We start from the raw sequence: 24,842 nt of genomic DNA, 5'->3' as shown, positions 1-24,842 counted from the left end.
TTATTTTATTTTTATTTTTACATAGATATAACAGAAAGGCCTAACAGGTAGACCCCAATGCATCTTTCTTGACAGTTAATTACTAGTTTTAGCGTGTGACCAATTTTCTCATGACCAGTTTTAGCGTGTGACCAGTTTTCTCGTGACCAGTTTAAGCGTGACGGATGATCACGAGTGACCGATCTAGAGCTACCAGTTGTCCTGTGACAGGTTCACATTTGACTAGTAATCACCGAACCTTACAAACATTGCAGCATTTTTATAACATAAATCGTTGTATTTCGAGAGGCTGAAGAAAACGAAATAAGTAATTAATTAATCCAAAGAGACATCTTGGATTCAGACTTCTACATAAATGTTTACATATTGTACATAAATCAAAATCAGATATTTGTGACATAGCGGGTAAGATGATTTTTGCCAATTTGATAGAGGAACCGTTTCAACAATGAAATCAGATAAATTGACAAACTCTAATAAGAAGCGATCGACTTGGAGTCACAAATATCCAAGTCTGATCAACAGTATTAAAGATTAGCAGGGGATCGAACCCGGTAACCTCTCGGTGGTATTTATAAACGCAAATACCGAGCCATATTGTTGACTAAAGCAATTGAGTAAATCAAAATACCAAATGAGCGCATCACATTAAATTTTCCAACACTCTATATTTGACTATTAAAATGTTTAGCAGTATCTCAAATGATTTTTCACATGATTTTGGAAAGAGAAAAATAATTTAAAACACACTGTAAAATATATTTTATTTATTTTTTTACACTGGCAACTCCAACTGTCAAGGTGACGTATCTTAAGCATAACCTAAAACTTGTTTATGTAAGTCAAGTGAAAACTTTTAATACTTATTGAATTCAATTGTTATGTCGTTAAAAAAGTGCTTAATTAGATTTCTAAATAAAGATTGTTGATGTAAATTGAAAATTGTTACAGTAAACTTTTAATAACAATGTAAATATTTTATAACCCGTCAAAACAATCACTTGCACAAAATGTCATCTTTGAAATCAATCCGTCGAACGAACAGAGGCATAAAAATATGTCCAAATTGCAAATTTCCCAACGCCAACAGATTTCGCTTCTGCAAAAATATAAATTGCGGCGAAATTCTACCAAAAGGCCATTGCGTCCTTCAAAAAAGATCCAGCTCCAACAATCTGATAGATTCTTCCAAGCTGGTGACGGACAATACGACAGCCATATTCTCAGTCAAGATTAGAAAATGCGGGCCCGACTATCGAGGCTTCGTCGTGTTTAAAAACTTAGAAGACGATCTGATACTACCCGACTCCGTGACCTATTCCTCGTCCGGCCTGTGCTATGTCAAGAATTGCAAGATTAAAAACTACGATAGTGCCGTCGAGACGGGTAACGAAGTAGCCGCTAATTGCCAACACATCGAAGCTTCGGTCAATTGTGAAAATATAGCCAGTAAGTACTTGCAATAATAATACATATGATTTCTACCCCTACTGTCTATTATATACTTTTAATTTGTTTGTAGACCCGTTGTATTTAGACCACTCCATCGTTCAAAAGCTAAAAGTGAAGAATACAATGAAGCAAGAGATTCTGAAGCTATCAAATTCAATGTGTCCTCTGGTTCAAAGGATTTCAAAACACGTTATGGTTGTGAAGACAAAGAAGACTAAAAAACATCCTTTAGGCTATTTGCATGTGCTATTCCAAACTGATAAAAATAGGTATTTATACATAAATGTATATTGTATATGCCTATTAAACATAACTACATATAATTCGAAATTAATTTTAATTTCAGATATAATTGTAATTGTGATATATCCAGACCTGAAATGTTAGAAATTAATGAAGAGGAGAACGATCTTACTTTTACTAATAAAATGCACAACGGAAGAAGAGAATGCATTCACTTCTATTCTTGCGCGTGTGCTTTTGCGTCAAATTCCGAACTCAAAGTAGAGTTCCAATGCTTCGTAGATTCAATTTTTCCCAGTAATAATAATACAAAAATATTTGAAACTGGTAAATATTATATACGTTACGGTCCAAGTGTACATTTCGTACGTTCATGAACGTACTAGCTTGTTCATATACGAACCAATCTGCCCATATATGTACCGGGAAGGCCTAACAGGTCAATTATAAACAATCTATAGAGACATCTATGGAAAATTTGACAAAAATTTAGCAGCATTTTATAAATCAGCAAATTTGAGTTGCTGAAAAATCAAATTTTAAGAAAAATAGGACAAGGTTGCCGATTTGTTGGAACCGTTACAATGTAATCAGATAAATTGGCAAACTCTGATAAGAAACAATGGACCTGGTGTCACATATCCGAGGTCTGGCCAGCAGCACCGGGTTAGGGATTGAATCCGTGACCACTCGGTTGAAAGCATTACACGCCAATAGTGTACACAACATAATAAATTCACAAACTAACTAGTTTTTTCATGCGCAAGCTATTAGGCATAAGTTTTAGTATTTTCAATCGTTTGCCCATCCTCTATGTATTTATGTACATATGTATTAGGGATTGTTTTACCGGTAAATCTCTAGAATTTTGCCATAGGTCATTACCGGAAGCTATTTTATCGCGAATTAAGTATATATGCATATGTACAGGCATATTAACACATTAAAAATCAATGCAAATGGCGTATTGTGAAATAGATAGTCTGGAAGTTATTTATTTTCAGTATGAAATGTCCAAAATGATAAAAAATTTTGAGCCGGATGAATAAGAGGTATGAAAAGCAGGCAAACTTATGTTTCTTTTTTTATATGTAGTAAATAGTAGTAAATTTTTTACAGTGGTAATATAATTGTTGCAAGTAGCGAGCATTATCACCTAAGATTTATTTTTAATTGTTTACGGTTCAATCTATGATGAAGTTCTTAGGAAAAGTGAACACATACAGTTATCTAATCCACGTACCTTTTTTTCATTTGCCAGTAAAAACCGGTTAACCGGCAATGGGAGAAACTAGTTTTCGTTTACCGGTAAATTAAATTTGACGGTAAATTGCAATCCCTAGTATGCATGCCAAACGTGGGTTACAAAATTTAAATAAATAGCGTAAATGCGAATTATAGCAACGTTGTAATGAAGGTTTCCATAGGATCTCCCTTTTAAATACTTTATATCTCAACGGTTATCTAATCCACGTAATTTTTTTTCATTTACCATTAACCAGTAAACCGGCAATGGGATAAATTATTTATCATTTACCGGTGAATTAAGTTTGACGGTTAATTGCAATTCCTAGCATGTATGACAAACCTGAGTTGCAAAATTTAACCACTTCATCGCCATAAGCGCACCGGTGCGCGCTCCTTCGCATTTAAGGCTATCATTCGAAATTAATTTTGATTTCTTCACAGTGACATCTAAAAATATCCTGTGATGCTAATGAAATTGAAAAAAGTAAATATTTTTAGTTAGATTATGATATACATATTCAAAAGGTAGTGTTAAGGGTTGGAACTTAACACATACATATAATAAAATAATCGAATCGGCTTCTACAAACGCGTGGAAATCAAGTGGTTAAAAAATTTACGTAAATGTGAATTATAGCAACGTTGTAATGAAGGTTTCCATAGAATTTCCCTTTTAAATACTTTATATCACAACGGCTTTGACGGCTCAAAAATTTTATGTGACACTGGGAAGATAGATAAGACTATCTTACAAGTATCGTATATAAATTTTCAGCTGTCAAAACCGTTGGGATATTTATTTATTTATATATATTTTAGCTATAAAGCTAATTTAAAAATACATCTTAATTATTATACTTAACTCTAAAATTTATAATTTACTTATATGTACTGTCCCTCACAGAGGTGTCTCTTCGCACCTCGCAGGAATGCATCCATGTTTTTAGCAGACCTGATGCACTCAGGGAGGGCATTATACATGAGCACACCCCTGTGAAAAACACCCCCAGCCGTCTTATTCTTTATATAAATATAAAGTATTTAAAAGGGAAATCCTATGGAAACCTTCATTATAACGTTGCTATAATTCGCATTTACGTTAAATTTATGTATGAACAAATGAAAACCAATAGTTCATGAATGAGCCAGAGTGAATACTTGGACTGTAATTTATGCATATATATATATATATATATATATATATATATATATATATATATATATATATATATATATATATATATATATATATATATATATATATATATATATATATATATATATATAATATATATATATATATATATATATATATATATATATATATATATATATATATATATATATATATATATATATATATATATATATATATATATATATTGCATACATTTATTAAAAAATATTTAAAAACCTTCATTTAATTCAACACAGATAGTAATAATTGCGTCGAAAGCAACTACATATCTTCAATAATCGAAAGCGACGATAATATAATCCATCTCACCGACGACATACCCGTCTACATGGAACTGGACGACAGCTCGACTTATTTATCCAAGACTGTCAAACTAGAAGACGGCAACACTCTGATGATGGAAGTGCACGATGATTCCTCGGATTGCAAGTCGACCGCAGACAAAAGCTCCACGTTTCAATTGAACGACGTCATATTCCTCGAAGCCGACAAAGACAACCAAATCTCAGACGTATTCCTAACGGACAATAGCGACCCTCTGAACGACATTAAGAGCGAGAAAAAACCGCTAGATATACAAATAATGCTCGCCGACTCTTCAGACGTGATGAAGTTCCCGAACTTGATCCTGCAAGAGATACCAATATCCGTCGACTCTTCGGTACTCATAAAAAAGTACAACGACGTGAAGCTATCGGACGATTTCAACACGATCGATGGCGTGCCGTTCAAACACGGCACTTACTACATCGATAAAGATAAAGACGACGACTGTAACAGAAGTATCGTACAGAATCTATACACCTTGCCTAATCTAGACGATGAATTGCTATTTTTAAATCTAACCGATGATAATAAATTAATAAAATCGAAAGATTGCATCATAACGTCGATTTCAAACGATGATGACGGACTCTTACATGAAAACCCCGATAAGTCCATATTGAAAAAATGCAACAGCATCAAAAACGCCAAGAAATTAAAGAGCATACTTAAAATTCACAACGAGAAGCCCAATGATGAGCCTGCACTGTTTTTGAACAACAACGTTTCAAACATCATCACAATAGACGCAACAATACCCAACTCGAGCGAGTCGAACAGAGCGGCCATTTTAAACAACATCATAGACTCAAATAAAATGCTGTTCGGACACAAAGACACCGAATACACACTGCCGAGTGTCATTTGCAACACCCGAGAGAATCAAACGAACCTTCCGTTCCTGCAGTGGCTCACCGGAGTCACCGAGCAGTTGAATCAGACGATGCATTTCCAATTCAACGGAAAACCGAAACCTCTCACATACCAAATACCACTAGTATGAATATTTTACATGTAATACAATCGATTAATCAATGAAAATTTACCCACTGAATTATACAACGGTTTGATTTTCAGTCGTTCTTCGAATGCTTGCGGGATAGGATGTGTCCCGATATTAGAAAGAAGAGGCTGCCGAATCTCATATCTGAATTTCATAGAACTAACTCTCTACCTTTAGGCAAATTTACCAAGTATTCTTGGAACATATTGAAGATAAATCAAGTCAAACGAATATTTGATACGCCCGATGTACGTGTTATATTTTATTTTATCGTTCTGATGATATTATCATCATCATCTACAGCCGCTCACCTTCCGCTGCTGGATGAGGACCTCTCCAACACGCTTCCACTAGTCTCTGTTTTGCGCAACTCTCATCCATCTCATACCACACATTTTCCTAATTTCATCTACCCATCTTCCCTGCGGTCTTCCTTTTACCATTTTGCATTCTCTCGGGTACCATTCTAGTACTTATTTTATCCACCTTTCGTCCATTCTTCTAGTCACGTGACCCGCCCATTGCCATTCCAATCTCTTCACTCTATCCACTATATCCACTACTCTTGTCAATCTTCCCTGCGGTCTTCCTTTTAACATTTTGCATTCTCTCGGGTACCATTCTAGTACTTCTTTTATCCACCTTTCGTCCATTCTTCTAGCCACGTGACCCGCCCATTGCCATTCCAATCTCTTCACTCTATCCGCTATATCCACTACTCTTGTCAATCTTCCCTGCGGTCTTCCTTTTACCATTTTGCATTCTCTCGGGTACCATTCTAGTACTTATTTTATCCACCTTTCGTCCATTCTTCTAGCCACGTGACCCGCCCATTGCCATTCCAATCTCTTCACTCTATCCACTATATCCACTACTCTTGTCAATCTTCCCTGCGCTCTTCCTTTTACCATTTTGGATTCTCTCAGGTACCATTCTAGTACTTCTTTTATCTACATTTCGTCCATTCTTCTAGCCACGTGACCTGCCCATTGCCATTTCAATCTCTTCATTCTATCCACTACTCTTGTCGTACTTCTCACTCACGTATTCTATTTCCTGTCTTTCCTCGTAATGCCAAGCATACAGCGTTCCATATTTCTTTGAGTGCATTGGATTTTATATAGCATCTTGGCTTTCAATGTCCAAGTGTCGCATACATACGTCATCACTGGCAAAACATAATGATCGAAGATCTTTTTCTTCAGGCAGAGTGGCATTTTTGATTTAAAAACAACATTCATTCGTCCAAATGCACTTCATCCTAATTATTTCTTCTTCTTTACTACCAGACATGTCTATTATTTGACCTAAATATAAATAATTATTTACTACTTCTACTATTTTATTATCTAATGAAATGCTATCAGGCATGCAATAACTATTGAACATTAGTTTAGTCTTATCTACGTTAATTTTTAATCTTACTTTCCCTGTCCAGCTGTGTTAGTCTGTTAACCCTTTGAATGCTGACCAACGCTGATTGACGTTTTACCAACAAGTCTATGGGCCTGAAAAACGTCGATAGGCATTGTATTTTGAGCATGTACAAAGTAAACAAGAATACTACCCGCTAAGCCTTTCCAGGTAGCAATGAAAAAAATGCATTGTACATGTGTCGTATAATCCGTTTGTCAACGTTTATAAAGATTCGTTTACACCAGAGTTTCTGAATTTATAAACATATCAAAATTACCCGATGGAAATCCCTAACTGTTGGGTATTTTAGATTGTGGCTTGGCATTTAGATTGTGAGCATTAAATTTTAACAACAATGAAGAAGATGGAACTAGTTTTGGAAAAATACATTAATTAATAGACTTCTTTTGTTTATTTTATATTGTTGCAAGATATATTAGAGAGTCTAAACACACCTTTACAAAACTCAAAATCCTCGGAGGTAGTTATCTAGAGTTTGTTTGGATTAGCTACAATTTTTATACCTGCTTTCTATTGAATTTTAAACAATTCTAGTTGGAAATTTTGGCGAAATTTTCAGACGTAAGCACTCGAAGGGTTAATTAGGTCAACTGGATTGTGAGCTATTAAAACTACGTCGTCTGCGAACCGAAGATGAATCAAGAAGCGACCGTTGATGCTTACTCCTGTTGTGTCCTATTCCATAGTTTAGGAGAGATGGTGTCTCCTTGGCTTACTCCTTTTCCTTTGCTAAATCTGTATCTGTATCTGAAAAAAGTTTAACCGTAGCTGCGGCGTTTTTATATATTGGTGAGCTATCAAAAGTTGCATTGTGTTTTAGATGCCGTTGGAAGTCATCAGATTTTTCTGCCAAAATCCAGACGGAACGTACGATCACATAGAAAATCCCAGAGTTAATAAGGCGAAACTGACCGCTGAAGTTAAATCTGACAAAAAGCATGTAAACATTCAACCCGGAGTGCTGGTAACTTATTTGAAAGTAGGAAAAACGTCGACGGATGATAAAATAGCCATGCCGTTTTGTATAGAGTGGATTCCGAACATTTTGCCAAAGTCGAAAGTCGGCGAATTGACTTTGAAGTTCGAATACGGACACAAAAGCAACTATCACATTTGATCGACTGCATATAATATTGATATTTAAAATGTTATGTAGGTATAAGGAAGATTAAAATATTTTTGATGTTATGATATATTTAATGTTTATTAATATTAAAGTCTACTAATTGTAAGAATAAATATTTTAGTCAAAATCTCAAGCACCAATATCAACAGTACACGAATCAGATTACAAATTCATTGTGTTTCTAATCTACGATGTTGAAATTCAATATACATACATTCATTATTAACATCGGAAGACGTTATATAAGTTGATGTAAAAAAATATATAAATCAATTTGTGGCCGTTTAATCGGTTTTATAAATAAAAATCAAACACGCCACAAACTAAGTACAATTTTTGACTCACATAAATAACATTTAACGTAAAATCATTTTTATAAAATGAAATCATTACCAATATATTACTATCATTGTGTGGAACTAAACACGACTATTCATACGGTGATCAACAATTATATTTAAATACAAACTAAAATACATAATACTACACGGTATTCAAATTTATTAAGTATACGTGGCTTTTTATTATTTTTTCTATATAAAACGAGTGTATCTAAATATATTCATTTCAAATTATGCATCATTGTGATTACTATAAATATACAATATGACCCTGGTCAAAGTTAAATACACATAAGTACACGCAGTATAAAAATTTGCCTCTCTTTTTGTCTTCAGTGTTGAATTTGTGACTTTAAAAATCAACAACACTTCAGAATTTAAAAAATCCAACTCGAAAACTGTTTTTTTTTTTTTTACAAAATATTTGTTCACACGTTTCAACAGCCTAAATGGGAATGAATTTGATTAAGAGTCTATCGGCTATAACTTTTTCGAAGATTGATCCAATTCTAGCTGCAAATCGTGTATGGACTCTTTCTTGATCAAAGCCTTCTTCTCCGGATCCTTCGATTTCTTCGGAGTCTTCTTTTTTTGATGCCTGAAATATTACGAAAAGATTACAACAATATAAGAACAATATAATAAAGCCATACTTCAATATTAAAAAAAATATATTATACCTATTAATTACACCATTATCTTCATCCATCATCCTCAATATTGTATTTTGATCTGAAGAATCCAAAGGTGCTACCGATATATCTCTCACAGCTCTGAACTGACCACAATTGTTCAAATGCTCGTTCTCCAATCGGAAGAAATTCCAAATAAAACGCCTTAAAAAGCAAATACAAACATTAAAATATTGATATAATCAACAAAAGTACATATATATTAATAAAAAAATTAGGAAGTGACCAACCCATGACTTTATCTATGTATTTGAGGAATATAAAAAGGTCACGAAACAAAATTCGATAATTAAACATACATACACGTTCACACATACCGGTTATGAGAGCGTTTTCGATGCAAATTGTACGCAAATGCTGGGAAACTTACACAAGACAAAAGTTCTACTTCCGGTTTTCGGATTTTGTTCGAAATTTTTTTATTACTTAAAATCACTAATAATTTTACACATTAAATATCAAGAAAATAAAAATAATTTAAAAGGTCAAAATAAAATAATGAAACAGTTTTAAAAAAAAATACTACTTCCGGTTTACAAGTTTTGACTGAAACCTTATCAGCTCTAAGTTAGTACATAAAGAATACAAATATAAATTTTCAGCTTTCAGCTCATACGTTCAGCTCATACGTTCAGGGGTGTGGAAAGAATTGTGGTCACAACATTTTTGGCTTTTCTAAGAGGAAAAAATCCCACTTGGTTTATTAAATTCAGTGATTTCTTTTTTATTTTCATCACATTGATAAAGAATTATACTTGATTTTTTTCGTGAAGAGCACACACGTTTAAGGGGTCGAAAAAAATAGTGGAAGAAAAATCGAACAAGAGTAAACTGCCACTTCCGGTTGACGGATGCTTACCAAATTTTATACATAACTTGGTATTACGCTTAAACTTCTAGATATGAAATTTCAGCTCAACAAACCAAAAGGTTTCTGAGAAAAACATAAAAAACCTCGATTCTCTAGAGTAAAAGTACTACTTCCGGTTCAGGTAAAAATATTAGGTTATATAATTTATAATTTATATTACATGTAAAAATTTTTTATTTCGATTCAGTAAGCGGTTTGAGAGACAATTGAATTCAAAAACTTAAAAAAAGAGGACACCTATAAGGAGAGGTACCATTTTCGGTCAACTTAAAAATTTGAAAAAAATTTTCGTTGTATCGATAAGAATTTCAGTAACCGATACTAAGTTTCAGTTCGATAGGACTAACGGTGTTCAAAAAATCCCCAAAATACACAGACACACATTTTTTCTAGATCATGAAAACGGTGTCGCGACAAATCACTCACGGACCTTACACTCAAAGACGTTACGCGCACGAAAGTTCACTCACGTGACAACTGGCTCACGGCCATTACACTCACAGATAAATTACTCACGGACATTACAATCACAGATAAATCACTCACGGGGAAAATTACTCACGTGACATTACGCTCACGGAATTATTAAAATAGCGTAAAAAAACATTATTTTTTACACAATAATTATTCCAAAACTCAATTAAACGTATCATGACTGATATAATGACTATCCTATCACAGGTAAATAAATAAAATATATACACAGTTTAATCTCAATTTATTCAGATTATGAGTATTTTTTAATTCTTCATATTAATAAGAATTTTTGTTCGATTACAATTATTTTTTTAATTGGTGTTAATTTTAAATTCTTTTATGTGTAAAATAACACTGGGACTATATGTATATTATAATATTATTATCTTTTTGTAGTTAATATACAGATGTTCAATTCACTATCCAAGACTTCGTTTTATTTTTAATTATTATATCAATAGTCCCATTATTAAACGATTGTAAGGTTTTTGAAATATGTAAATAGAATACAATGTTTGGAAAGTTTTCCTTATATATATAATTAATAATGGTTAATTAGGTATTACGCACTCAAATCCGATATCGAGGCAGGTGTTTGAGTGTAATAGCCGTGAGCCAGCTGTCGCGTGAGTGATACGTCGTTGAGTGCGCGAAACGTCGTTGAGTGTAAATTCCGTGAGTGATTTGTCGCGGAACCCATGAAAACATGATCAGTGATCGATTCCGAGTTCAAATCAGTCAAAATCTCGAGTTCGAATTTTCGCACAATCACAAAACTACATCTATTGTTACTACGTATAAAGATAAAGTAAAAACCAACCTGCAAACTTCCATCAAAGCCAAAATGGTAGTCATAACATCTCCGCTGACCCACTTATTCTGTATCACTACGAAAGACACAGACCAAAAGAATCTGAGCACGAAATCTTCAATAATGGCGAAGTAATAATAGGACTGCAAATTTCATATGAAATCAATAGAAATATAGTTTCATATCTGAATACGAGTCGATTTATACTTACTCCAGAACTGTAGACGATTTCCTCTCTCAAATATCTGTTTTCGGATGGTGCATTCCGATCTAGCAATCCCCAATCCATCTTCACATCCCAAGTATAAGCATAGCATGAAGAGATCAACTGAGACATGAGCCACAAGTATAAGAAAGGATTGTCGTACGGATCGGAATACGAACCTGAAATTTCAAAAACAGAAGGTTAATCAATAAGCTTCGACTTAAGAATAGATCAATCACAAAAGACACTAACTATCATAGAAGCTTTTGAGCGTGGAGAATATGACTACGATGAACGTAGTCGAATATTTCCCGGCGTTGACGAGATGAGGAAAGGCATCTTTGGAGTCGCTGTATCTCCGAACGCACTGGGCGAATCTAAACCAAGCCGGTAGACAATTCACAATCGGACGAATGATGTACGACTGCTCCATACACTGTTGACTGTCTGAAAATAAAAATACCAACTGTACCGAGTGTGATAGATCTATTTAATATGTATGTGCTAGTTGAAATCTGAGTGTGTACCTCCAGCTTCTAGCCAATTGCCATTGGTAATGTAAAAACAGACCAGGAAATTAAAATCAAGTAGGGAAGTAACGAGCGAGTTCAGCTGATCGGCCATCCAAAAGTCGGCGAACGTGACTTGGAAGAAAGGCGCTGCTATCATACGACCCTATGTATGTAGAAGTAACAGGAAACATTAATTTAAAAGCCAACACCTTAGCATAAAGCAGAATTGATTAGTTGGCCCAAAAAGGTATGATAGAGATCAAAGGGGTTTGGTGCAAACGATCGACAAGCGCCAGACAGACTGAACCACAGATTAACTGGATGGCTGCTTTAAACGCAATTCTCGACTTCACGAATGATAGATTGCACATCAGATGACGAGTAACCTTTCGATGTGCACAGATGCAATTATTAAAATTGAGTTGGATCTTTCTGGCGAATTTAATAGGGCAAAATTCGGAACTAAAGTATCAGAAGCACAGAACGTATACAGGGTAGGTATGTCGGGACTTCGGGTAGATTTCGCTTGGTGTAAGTGCGAGCAGTGCGCACGCATAAGGCACACGTGTCGTTAATCTGTGGTTCAGTCTGTCTGGCGCTTGTCGATCGTTTGCACCGCATCGAGATCAAAGACAATAGCAAAGAGCCAATGAATATATACTAAAAGGTGCCACTTTAGTATGCGGTCTACCTGCACATATCTACTTTAGTGTGCGATCTACCTTCACGTTTTTACTTTAATATGCGGTCTCACTGTCTCAGTTCTCGCGTGTGACAGTGAGACTGAATAATACCGACCCTAACAACCTAATCTGAAACGAATAGGGCCAACCTTAGCTTAACCTAACCTAATCTGACCCTCAAAAAAATAGGTGTTGGCTGCTAAGATATTTATTTATTTATTTATTTACATATATACCAGGAAGGCCTTACAGGTAAATCCCAATGCGCCTTCCTGGCCAATTACAAATTACAAATACAAATACAAATGCAGCATTTCTATTACAAGTCGTTGAATTGCGAGACACTGAAAAACTCGCAAATTAACGAGACATCTATGAATTGTACATAAATTTTATTGTACATCAATCACACTTCAAATAGTGGTGACATAGTAGGTAGGAAGGATTTTTAGCCAATATTTTTTCCCGGGAACCGTTTCAACAATGAAATCAGAGAAAATTGGCAAACTCTGATAGGAAACGATCAACCTGGAGTCACAAATCCAGGTCTGACCAACAGCATACTCTGAAAAATTCATTTTTCATTCAGGGATTGAACCCGGCACCTTCTTGACGCTAAGCAGAAGCTTAACGACCGAGCTATGCTGCTGGCTATATGTTTTTTTTGCGACAATATTGATGAAATAAAACTTTAAAAAAATATATCTTAGCAGCCAGCACCTATTTATTTAAGGGTCAGGTTAGGTTAAGTTAGAATTGGTCCTATTCATTTAAGATTGGGTTGTTAGGGTCGGTATTTTCTTCGCCGCTGACGATATTTTGATAGAAATGCTTCGACAACATTATGGGGGCGGCAGGAAAAAACAAAAATTATAATAAAAAGGTCGCTGCTACGATACAAATAAAAAAAAATAGTCGACTGCGATTCAAAGGTACATAGATCGCATGTTAAGGTAGACCGCATACTAAAGTAGCACCGACTAAAAGACCTTTCTGATGGAAAATGAGACGGAAAGGTCTAATTGTATAATATTGTTGCGTAGGGGTGGGTGGAGGATACAAATGCAAAGCCAAAGTCGCTTCACAGCATTTATTGAATGATTATGGAGGTCCACGCGCAGCTAGCGCTCGTTCCAGAATAATCCCCTGTACCAAAAGTACGTCGTTTTAAAGGACAGGTTCCTCACCACAGCTTCCTCGATCCGTTTATTTATCCGTTGTTTAGGCACGCACAGTCTCACGCTTTCGCGCTCTCAGTTCTGAGAATTCTACCCGCCACTTAGTGCGCCCCGTTAAGCCAATTCGGGGGTCTCCATTGTCCACTTCCGACTGCACTTTAGGCGGCGGATAATCCCTAATGCACTTAACCAGCGGCTCCTCTTTCCTACGTTACATTATATATCCAGCAGCGTGGACTAATGGTTAGCTTATTATGCTTTCGAGCAGAGTGGTCAAGGCTCGATTCGCACTAGTAGCTGTTGGCCAGACCTTGGTTTCTGACTCCAGGTCAATCGTTTCCTATCAGGCTTTGCCAGTTTATCTGATGTTCAATGAAAAGGTTCCTGTAAATTGGCATCTGTTTTCCAATCTCTATTGCAAATCTCAAGTTATTCAGCGTCTTGGGGTTCACTAATTTGTATAATAACATGCTGCGAAAATTTCTCCATAGATGTCACTGTGCATGATGGTTGTATGAATTCACATTGTATGTATAATGCTTGTATTGATCTATTGTATTTGTATTAGTACACTCTTTGCTTTGGAGCCATATGTAAGAGCCGGGCCGCACCGTGCGACTTGCGAGCGACTTGGTTGAGGGCGACCAGACCAATGCATGCAGGTAGATGGGACATGCCACACCCGTCAACTTGTTTGTCGCACACATTTCCATAAATTTTTTCGTGTCGCGTAATTAGTCGGCCGACAAAGTTGCACGGTGCGGCCCGGCCTTAAAGACATATTCGATTGAAATAAAAATAAAACATCATCATGATTTACAGCCATTCACCATCCACTGCTGGATATACCATTTACCGGTAAATGCAATTTGACGGTAAATCACAATCTCTATCCCTTACACATACAAAGCCACACACTTCTTATTCAAAATAGCCGTTGTTTTTCTTTTTTGACTAATTTATTTATATATATGTACAAATCTACACGCATTTCCATGCGTACGAAACGAATTGAAATTCAACCTCATAAAACAATAAGAAAATTTGCATTAGAATCGCAAAAGTAAACGTGGCAATACAACATAATATACTTTCAAACATCAAAGCAGCTTATTATACCTATTACAACGGCAGCAAATATGTACTCGGCAACCGGAGAAAACCTCAATGTTTATTCCGAACCAACGTATCGCACCTTGAGCGCAATAAAAGCGAATAAACAACACTTTTAAATTGGCCAGAACGATAAACCGAGATCAAAGTGGACGTAGCCACTTATAAAATCCCATAGATAAGCTAAACAAGCCGTGCACTGCAAATTTCATAAAACCAAACATGCAATGCGAGACACATAAACCGAATGAGCGCAATGTAAACATTTATACAATCAGACTTACGAATATTCTCAGAAACCAAAACCTGGCTTCGTGTTGTAAAATCCGGAAAGGATTCAACACAAACAGCCACATGATTATCGTCAAGAATAGCGGGTTGACAAACGGCGGAATGCTCAAAGTGGCGCTGTACAAGAAGCTCAATATGCTCAAAGCCCACACGACTCCGAATATAGCGGCCATCTCCATCAGATGCTGCTCGGAGAGATGATTCCTCGGATCCAGCTCGAATATCAAAACGTGATTGACTCCGGAAGAGCGCCAACCGTATACATTGATTCCGATCAAAAACAGAAACATGACTATGAGCATAGGACCTCTGTATAGTCTCAGAGCGATCTTGAGATTTTGAGTAGATCCGTCGTGGAACAGTGCTGAAAGAGTACGAATCGTTAAATCATGGAAATGTTTAATACAAAATGAGATGAAATTAACCAGCGGACCTGATAATATGACGGCAATGAATAAGACAATGAACGATCCTGAAAATAGGCCAACTTTAAACGTAGTCCAAGGACTCTGCTGTTCACCGAGAGGTGGTACTCTTAATCGTTTCATCGCTCGTTGTCTGTCTCCGCCTTCTAAGTCGTTCGTTACTGCAGTTTCCGTATCGTTGATGAGTTTGTCGATGTCTTTGTTTAGATAAAAATGGGATTGTTCTACATGTTCGGTTCTCCACTTGGCACCAACGTCCACGGATAAGAGCTAAAATTTAAAATCAGATATAAATAACATGTTTTAAGCCGACGATACCTTGAAAAAAAAATCGTAATTTACTTTGTCATGCTTTTTTAAGATCTTTCTGAAGCCAGTGTGGTTTAAATTTTGATAATTCTGCAGTAGTATAAGGCTCAAGTAGAATTCACTGAAGGCTAATTTCAATTCTTGCACTTTCCGGTGAGGTATCGCACTGCGTTTTGTCTCCGAAGACTTCTGTTTGACGCCCTCGTACGAAGATTTCATTTCGCTCAAAAGTGTGGCGTATTTTCTAGTCGCTTCTGCTAACTTTTCTGCAAAATAGAATGCGCTAAAATTAACAAAGGATGTTTTGAATGCATCAACTGTGCCGTACGTTTAACGCACCCGAGTAAAATGTGTTGATCTTTTTAAGCTCTTGATCGCAGTAGTGAAAAAAAGTCTCATCGAAGTTCGCAAAATGTCTCGTGACTATTTCTTGCTCTACGCTTTCAGCCGATGGAGCCTCTTCGACTGCCGTGTAAAGCATAGCTTTCATTTCCTGAAAATTGAATAGCAATATTCAAACAATAGTTTTAAAATAAAATGAACAGCATACTATTTTTTGAAAAAAAGTCATACTAAAAAAAATTCCGCGAAAATTTTATAGCACAAAATTCTTCGAAAAATTATTTCAAATCACAAAGACTAGTCATATACGGATAATAAATATCGTGCAATTTGAAACGTGTAATGAAAATAAATGCGAAGAGATAATTGTGAATGTGACATTGTCGAATTCGTAGCATTGATATATAGCGCTTTGTGTCAATCGGGTCAATTTGCTCGGCGATTCGGCAAGGAAAAGGTTATGAGGAATAGAAGTGAAGTGAGTGACCTCGTAGTTGATGTATTGCTTGCGCCATTCTGGGGTGATGTGAGCCGTCAGATGTTCGGCGAACTTCATCTTGGCTCAGCTCGATCAGGAGAGCTTCAAGGCCGGGGACGAAGAACAAAACACAACCGCACCCACGCACGGCCACACCGCAACTGTCATCTGTCAACTCTCGATTCTACAATAACACACCAGTGCTGCCAGCTTAACACCAAATCGATGCTATTTACAGCCATTGCGCAAAACTTATTCATCGATTCTACTTTATTCATTTTAACGTTGATAACGTATCGAAATGGTGTTAAATAAATTTAAATCAGCTTGGATTCAAATGTTACAGTTGAATTGAAGAGTTGGGGAGTAATAGGCTTTTATTCGGAATTGTACTAAATTACCTTCAGTACTCATTTTTTTTAGGATTAAGGTCTGTTCATACCTGTTCAGCACGACCCGTATCCTGCAGGTGTCATGCAAGTGCAGATCGTATTCTTTGGTACATTCTATATGGACGCGCACGGTCTCCGTGACGAGACAAAATGTTAAATTACAGAAAACGCAAATATCGGAAGGCAAAGATCGAATATCGAAAGATCTTAAGTCGAAAGATCAACAAAAAAAAAATGGTGCATGGTAAACGGTACATACTCACTTAATTTGCGCGAGCAGGATACAACAGGAACAAGAGGAACAGGCTTTTCCTCCCGTATTAATGTGCGCGCACAGAGTATGTACCGTTTACCATGCACCATTTTTTTTTTTGATCTTTCGATTTTCGATTTTTGCCTTCCGATATTTGTGTTTTCTGTAATTTAACATTCTGTCTCGTCACGTAGACCCGGACGCGTATGAATGCGTAAATGCGCATGCGCGAATGGAGTATGAATACCTCCATATAATGTACCAAAGAATACTATCCGCACTTGCATGACACCTGCAGGATACGGGTCGTGCTGGATAGTTATGAACAGACCTTTATTCTTGTTGTCGTTTGTTACTAGGATTGAAAAAATTCATTAACGTTAACAATTTAATATTTATTAATTATTAATAAATTAATATGAATAAACGAGTAACAGGAACCGAATTTAAAGTTGTTAAGAGGGCTGTACACCCGAAACCTTAATTTTGTTACCGTTCCTTTCTTCGATATATATATTGAGTGAATGCGACAATATATATATATTGCGTGAATGCGACAGTTGCGCTTCGACCAGATAAAGTGTTTTAAATTGACAAAATCGAGGTTTCGTATTCTACTATTTTCTCCTCCCAAACTGGACCAATTTTAAAAAAAAATCATCATCGGTATGAGAAAGATATTTTCTCTGCATCAATCGGCGTATTTTTTTTTAAATCGACCGTTAAATAACCACGCTAGACTTTTTCGTGGGTGTAAAAAAGAGGCGATTTTATAGATGTTTGGCGGCTCCTAGCTCCTATAAAAAATAATTAATCAAAAAAATAAAACGATAGATGCAACCCAATGGTGGATATCCATAGCATATTAAAAAATAATTTCTCTAGTGCCATAATTGAGGTAGGGAGAAGTATAGTACGTTTGTATGGACAAGGCGCTACTGTTCAGCCCTCTTAAGGTATTAAGCCCAACAGATATTAAATAATGCAACGGGAGTCTTATTTTTTCAATTTAAAATACGTGTACTTAGCTTATTTAAAAACTGCAATGCATTTATTTATGTATGAAAATTTTCTAATTAAATTGAATTGAATCTTATTAGACTCCAATAAGAGCTTATGCATGCATTTTTATTGGTAATTGGATTATTAGTCAAATCACGATCGCCAAGAGACAATTTTTGCTATAAAAATCGCAAATACGGAATATTTGACACTCACGTTCTCATTAGTATGATGGACTTTTTGGCTACCAGAAGTTCCGTTATAACGATTTTAGTGACTTTTGGGGGACCGCTTTTTGATCAATAATCACCAAACCATGTTTATTACCTGATTCAATTTTTTTCTAACAAAATTATTAGTTTACTGAAAGTGATTTTTAGCATTTATGTGACTCTTTCAAATAACTTAGAAAAGAGATAACAATAAAAGGAAATATTGTAATCACTGGGGCACAAGTTTCTAAATTTTAATTTTAAAATCCAAGTCATTGATTCGATGAAATTTTACATTTCATATATTTATATTATACTAAGCAATATCATTTATTTTAAAATTATTGCGTTTAGAACTACAAAATAGTTCGGGGAACATTTATTTAAAAATAATTTGACTTCTCTAAATATTGTTTCAGATTGTGTGAATTATTTTAAAAACTAAAAGAGTTTCACAGTAGAAAAATTAACAATATTTGAACCAAATATATATCATAAATGCCTTAATTTAATTAATACAGTTTTTTAATCAAGATTTAACGCCACAAAACAGTTTAAATATTCTTGAAAAAGTGAAGTATTTGGCTCTAAGCAGCGCATTGACCAGCATGCGTCTGATTTGACAGCCGGCGTATTTACCACGGCTCGTGGCTTCGTAGTTTAGGGCCACGTGTACTTTAGCCAGTGTTAATTGAAACCTGAAGAGATGAGGCCGCCCTGGTGCTGGTGCTGGTGCCTGTTGCTTGCTGCTTTGTGCCACTGCACCACCGACGACAACCAAACAGAACCTTTCGTACCCACAAATCAATGGCAGGTCGTGAAAAAAGGTCTGTAATATTTATATTCCATCATTTTGCACAAATGTAATATTTCTATAATAAATCATGACTATTTTTAAAATAAATTTCTCGATTATAGTATATTTATTTTCCTGAAAATCTGTTCAATTTTCAGCTTCTAGAAATTTCTAATTCAATATGGAAAATTCGAATGGCAATGAAAGACGCTTTGTTTGCACAATTGTTTTTTTATATGAAAATTTTATTTTCATCATTTATTTTATACTAACTATAGTCTTTTTGCATTGTTTAAGAACCTTTAAAGATTTTTTCGTATTTTAATTACTTTTTAATAAAATTGATATATTAAAAAATAATAAAATGGCTCGAAGATATTTTAATCTAATTTTGGCTTTTTTTTTTATTTATTGTTACAAAATTTCGACTTGCTAATCTTGTAACGAGTCTATTAGATTATTTCTTAATTTTTATTTATTAAATTGAAATTATATGATTGTATATATCATATTCACTTCATCGTTTCAGGTCAGGCTGTTCCGGACGGGCTTCATATCAGTATGAACCTAGAAACCAGGATCATCAAAGCAAAACTAATGGACTCGGATGAGAAGAGTGAAAAATCACTTACAGTAATAAACACCGACGAGCAAACGAACGAATCAAATCCGAACAAAAGTCCAAACTTGCTATCGTCAGCTCCGGAAGAGGCCTTGAAGAACTTAGCGAGTAGCAAATCGAAACCGGCCAGAGCCAAAAGGTTCAAAACGCTCGCTGAACTGAAATCCGAATTCTCAGAGTTGAGAATGGAAGCGAAATCCGACATGGAAATAATGCACGAACTTCTCCGAAGATACGAGAACTTGATCAAAGAGCATCCACTGTCTTTGCACAGGGAAAAACTCAGCGACGAGATAATAGACACCCCCTCGTCCTTGGAAATGCTCGCGATCCTAACCGACATTGAATACTTGGTGCATCAATTCGACAACGCCGCAGAATTCATACGCTTGAACGGCTTGGAGAACATCATATACCCTCATTTGAACGCATCGGATAACACGTTGAAAGCGGAAGCACTCAAACTGCTCGGCTCGTGTCTTCAGAACCACATCAAAGTCCAGATACACGCTCTGGACACGAACGCCGGCGAGAAGCTTCTGAAGATACTGTCGCTGGACAATAACGAATACGTCAAAGCTAGAGCTATACACGCTCTGAGTTGCCTCGTACGAGGCTTCCCCTTAGCTCAGAAGCAGATCATAACCAAACACGGCATGGACGTGTTCCATAAGATACTACTTTCGAACAATCCTAGCTATTTCAAGCTGAAGATACCCATAATAGTCCTGCTCGATGATTTGGTTCTGGAACATAAGTTGATTTTGGAGTTTCACGTTCACGGCAAGACCGAAGATGAAGACAAGCTGAGGCAGTACTACGAAGTGGACCTGATGAGTAAACTGTCTAATCCCATATTCTGCGATATTCTCACCAAGCTGCTCGAAGAGTATTTCGAATACGACAACACCGATATCGATTCGTTGGATAAAATCACGTCGGCCATCAAAACCTTCGGACACATCTGTAAGCATCATCACTATAAAGATAAACGGATGCTGATGACGTTGCACAAGATTCAAAGTGTGTACGGTAAGCTATTGAAGTCGGCCAAGAAGAGTGACGAAGTCGAAGGCTCGGGCGAAGACATGGAGTATTTTAGTAACATTTTAGATTTCGTCGATAATTATTTGAGTGTATTGAACGATGCTAAATTGAGAGACGAGCTGTAATAATTGACGAATTTTATTTTGAGACATCAGATCCATCCATGAGAGCGAATGCCGACGACTTTTGAGATGCAAATATAATATGTTGCTTTTGTCCGAATACTCGTAGACTAATTAGAGTCTAAAATTTACCCTAACTGCAACTGCTGTGTCGTATTTATTAAAGAAACTTATTATAAATTAGTTTTCTAATAGTTTTTAAAACATTTTGACCTTATGAAAGCCCGTCAAAATGTGTGTAAGAGGCCAAAAGAGAGGTTTAAGTTTTGTATTTTGTATGTAAACATTGCACTTTATTTATGTGTATGAATGATATTTATTGATGTTTGAATTGACTTGTGCATTTAAAATTTTATTCTGAGCATGTTTCATCTCAATTTGATAGGCTCTGTATTATTAAATATGTATTGGGTGTTGCCATATTTATTACGACTTAATTTTTCATAAAATGACTATTAATTTTAAATGTTAGATTTAATGTTCCAATGTGTGTATTTAAAGTTCTTTTTAATCTAATTTAATGATATTGTAGAAACACTGTCCAAAATTATGTAACATGTGGAAAAATTTGATAAAATTGATATTGACGATTTATAATTATCGTTGTGATTACCTAAGTACATATATGTGTATTAAAAAACTGCTAAAAGTCGATTGTTTTTTTTTTAATATAAAAATATTTCAACTTATGCCGTATTTGATAAATTTCGTTTGCAAAAATAAATCTCTATAAAATGAAAATATATACACTTGCAAGGATAAATTGGGACAAGAATTAAGGCGAAGACACCTGTGATGCCTGGCACGTTTTTTTTTTTTGACAACAAACAATCATAATCTAACATGCAATTTCGAAAGAGACTTTGTATATATGTATGTAAGTATCTTTAGTTGGGAACTTCGTAAACAATACAAAGTTTCTATGACGACAATTCAATTGGTTGAATATTAATTTTTTTTCGATTCAAATAAATTTGATAAAAAACAAATGAATATTTACTATTAGATTCGCCATGTTTACGCTGTTTATATTACAAATACTGAGCGAAGCCGGGTAAAACAACTACTAATAAATAATAATCAAAATAATAACTTTTATTCCAGATCATATGGAGAATAGTGCAATCCCAGTCGTCTATATAAAAAATATATAAATAATTTAGGTTCAAATGATAAAATAAAATAAATATAATAATAAATAATTAATCAATATACAACAATTTATGATGGTCGGTGCAGCAGTTCCATCCATAGAACATATATCCATTGATGAAAGGAAATGAGTAGTCGCGGTGGTAAGAATATGGTTTGACGATAACGTAGAGAGGCCACTCTCATCCTGAGAATGGCCTCAAAGTGAGGTACATGCCCTTCCAAAGATCTGCGACGCGTTGTAACCTCTAGATAGCCCGAAAAAAGCATGGTAATAGTTGTTGTACTGTAATTTTATCATTTCATTGTCTTCTGTTTGTACTTTGTCCATAGTTCTCTAGTATAGAGTAGTAAAAAAAAGACAAGTAATTGTCTCTTCACTTCTATAATGGAGTGGGACAACTAGTGTGGCGGCTCGCTATATGACATGGTCGAGTTCGGTCACCTTCCTGCGAGTTGGGACCAACTCGGCCGTGTTCAGAGTTGCTACCTCACTCCGTCTTCGGCTGCCCTAATAAGAACACGTGCATCAACATGCCAGTCGTCTCAATCGTTCCTATCTCCATACTAGCATATTTACTAGCAACTTACACGGAATGCGATGACACGGAGTATGCTGGTACGCCAAGTTTATAACGTGGCGTCCCTTCGCAAACCTCACTCCCTACCGAGTTTTCGGTGATTTTATTCTTATATTGTCAGGCCTGATATGGATCGATAGTGGAGATTCCCATATTTGAAGAGATATAGGAGAAACTTGTCGATATAATAAGACTGAAAGGACTTTGCACGTGCATTCGAAATGCACGTGCAAAGTCAGTTGCGTATACACCCGAATGGGGAACCCCTGCTGTGTGAAGATACGCCTTTCACCGCTGGAGTCCCGTGCCGCACTTTGACTGTGTTCTTATCATCATAGGTATTTCAGCACATTTTTCAATTATGATGAATGTTCCTGTTTGGTCGGCAGTCTAAAAAAAATTGATTTTGAAGAATTGTTCTTCAGATCAGAATTTTTTATAATTAAACTGGTGGTGCTACCCGGCTTCACTCGGCAAATGGAAATTAAATTTGGAAATTAAACATTTGTTTTTTATTAAATTTATTCGAATCGAAAAAAAAATATATTATTTAAGGACCGACCAATCACAAACGTCTTTGACCAATCCAGCCAATCAGAAACGACTTTGACGACAGTCAATCAGAAACGAATTACAGGCGCCGTTTCGGTTTTATAAATAAGATGAAGTGTGTTTACATTTTAAATATAAATTATTTGGTTTTGCAATTGACTGATAAAATGAAAACTTCATCATATTTAAATACGAAAGCGTTTGATTTTATAATCGATTCAATTGTTATGAATCATTTTTATAATAAAAAATCAATTTTTTTTTCTGTTTGTATTTCAGAACGATAGCATTTATATGTACATATGTAATTCCAGAGATACAATTTTTTTTAACTTTTGTGGAAAAAGGTTACGAAGATGTTTTTCAATATATGTACATATGTATATCATTTTGAATTGTTTTAATAATATCGATTATTTTTACCAGTCGATAAAATTTACATACATATGCCAAATAATGCTTATAATGTATATATGTACATATGTATGTGATTTATATTCATATTACGTTTATTATATACTAGTTGTTTTACCCGGCTTCGCTTAGTATTTGTAATATAAACAGCATAAACATGACGAATCTAATAGTAAATATTCATTTGTTTTTTTATTCAATTTATTTGAATCGAAAAAAAAAATAACCAATCGAATCGTCGTCATAGAAACTTTGACTTGTTTTCGATGCTCCCAACCAAAAATACTTAAATACATAAAAAGTCTCTTTCGAAATTATATATTAGATCAGTTCTCAGCTCGCCCATATTCTACCCCAACCCTCCCACTAGCAAACCCTTCCCTGGTCACCGATGCCCGTTACTACCCTGTAAATCACAATCCCCCTTCTTGTACCCACTATCTATCCGTAACCCCCCCCCCCCACCACTCAGTACCTCGATATCTTCCAGCACTCCTGGTGTACCCCGCGCCTCTTTACCCCTTGTGCCGAAGGGATATATGCAGTTGAAAGGGGCGTATGTCTATTCGGGCGCGTGGAATTACTATGAATAATAATATTTTGTATATAAAAACGGACACGATGTATGTATGTGGCGGCGTGTAGACAAGTATGGGGATTTAAAAAAAAACAAATTTTAGAATACCAAGAGTTTTTGTTGTGCCTAGAGATATTTAATAAAACAAATACACGCGAACAAGGCGCACAGCCAATCAGAGTGAATTGGTCCACGTGGACTAAAACCTTTGACCAATTAAAGGAACGTATCGTCATTCTGACCAATGGCTGCATTTTAAGCATCCGCTATAGGGATGTGGCATGCGATCGTGTCGAGGAGACGCGGGTAAGCGGGGTAGGTAGAAAATGGGGGGGGGGGGGGGCTGTGGATCGTTTGCAAT

General features: G+C 35.6%; 3 protein-coding genes across 4 annotated transcripts; 2 read left to right on the top strand and 1 right to left on the bottom strand.

The window, feature by feature from the left end:
• The first annotated feature begins 777 nt into the window (after window positions 1-777).
• LOC143915405 (uncharacterized protein C2orf42 homolog) lies at window positions 778-9,035 on the top strand. Of its 2 annotated transcripts, XM_077436042.1 has the most exons (7): window positions 778-1,449; window positions 1,523-1,721; window positions 1,799-2,022; window positions 4,378-5,462; window positions 5,543-5,716; window positions 7,726-8,057; window positions 8,709-9,035. In XM_077436042.1, the coding sequence occupies exons 1-6, from the start codon at window positions 1,011-1,013 to the stop codon at window positions 8,020-8,022; spliced, it is 2,418 nt and encodes an 805-aa protein (XP_077292168.1). In that variant the 5' UTR covers window positions 778-1,010; the 3' UTR covers window positions 8,023-8,057; window positions 8,709-9,035. The 2 variants fall into 2 exon arrangements, with proteins under 2 accessions (XP_077292168.1, XP_077292167.1); XM_077436041.1 differs by lacking the exon at window positions 8,709-9,035 and having other exon boundaries at window positions 7,726-8,605.
• On the bottom strand, window positions 8,087-16,950 carry LOC143915406 (solute carrier family 53 member 1). The gene is made up of 11 exons (XM_077436043.1): window positions 16,769-16,950; window positions 16,279-16,432; window positions 15,973-16,205; window positions 15,639-15,900; window positions 15,199-15,569; window positions 11,956-12,103; window positions 11,681-11,875; window positions 11,435-11,607; window positions 11,233-11,366; window positions 9,053-9,208; window positions 8,087-8,970 (listed from the first exon to the last, which is right to left on the bottom strand). The coding sequence occupies exons 1-11, from the start codon at window positions 16,835-16,837 to the stop codon at window positions 8,853-8,855; spliced, it is 2,013 nt and encodes a 670-aa protein (XP_077292169.1). The 5' UTR covers window positions 16,838-16,950; the 3' UTR covers window positions 8,087-8,852.
• A 2,251-nt stretch (window positions 16,951-19,201) lies between these two features.
• Sil1 (Sil1 nucleotide exchange factor) lies at window positions 19,202-21,859 on the top strand. The gene is made up of 2 exons (XM_077435982.1): window positions 19,202-19,445; window positions 19,944-21,859. Exons 1-2 carry the CDS (start codon window positions 19,325-19,327, stop codon window positions 21,206-21,208), a joined length of 1,386 nt encoding a protein of 461 aa, XP_077292108.1. The 5' UTR covers window positions 19,202-19,324; the 3' UTR covers window positions 21,209-21,859.
• Window positions 21,860-24,842: the final 2,983 nt, after the last annotated feature.

The sequence above is a fragment of the Arctopsyche grandis genome, chromosome 8 (genome assembly GCF_051622035.1).
Source record: "Arctopsyche grandis isolate Sample6627 chromosome 8, ASM5162203v2, whole genome shotgun sequence".
Lineage (NCBI taxonomy): Eukaryota > Metazoa > Arthropoda > Insecta > Trichoptera > Hydropsychidae > Arctopsyche > Arctopsyche grandis.
This window is presented reverse-complemented; position numbering and strand designations above follow the sequence as displayed.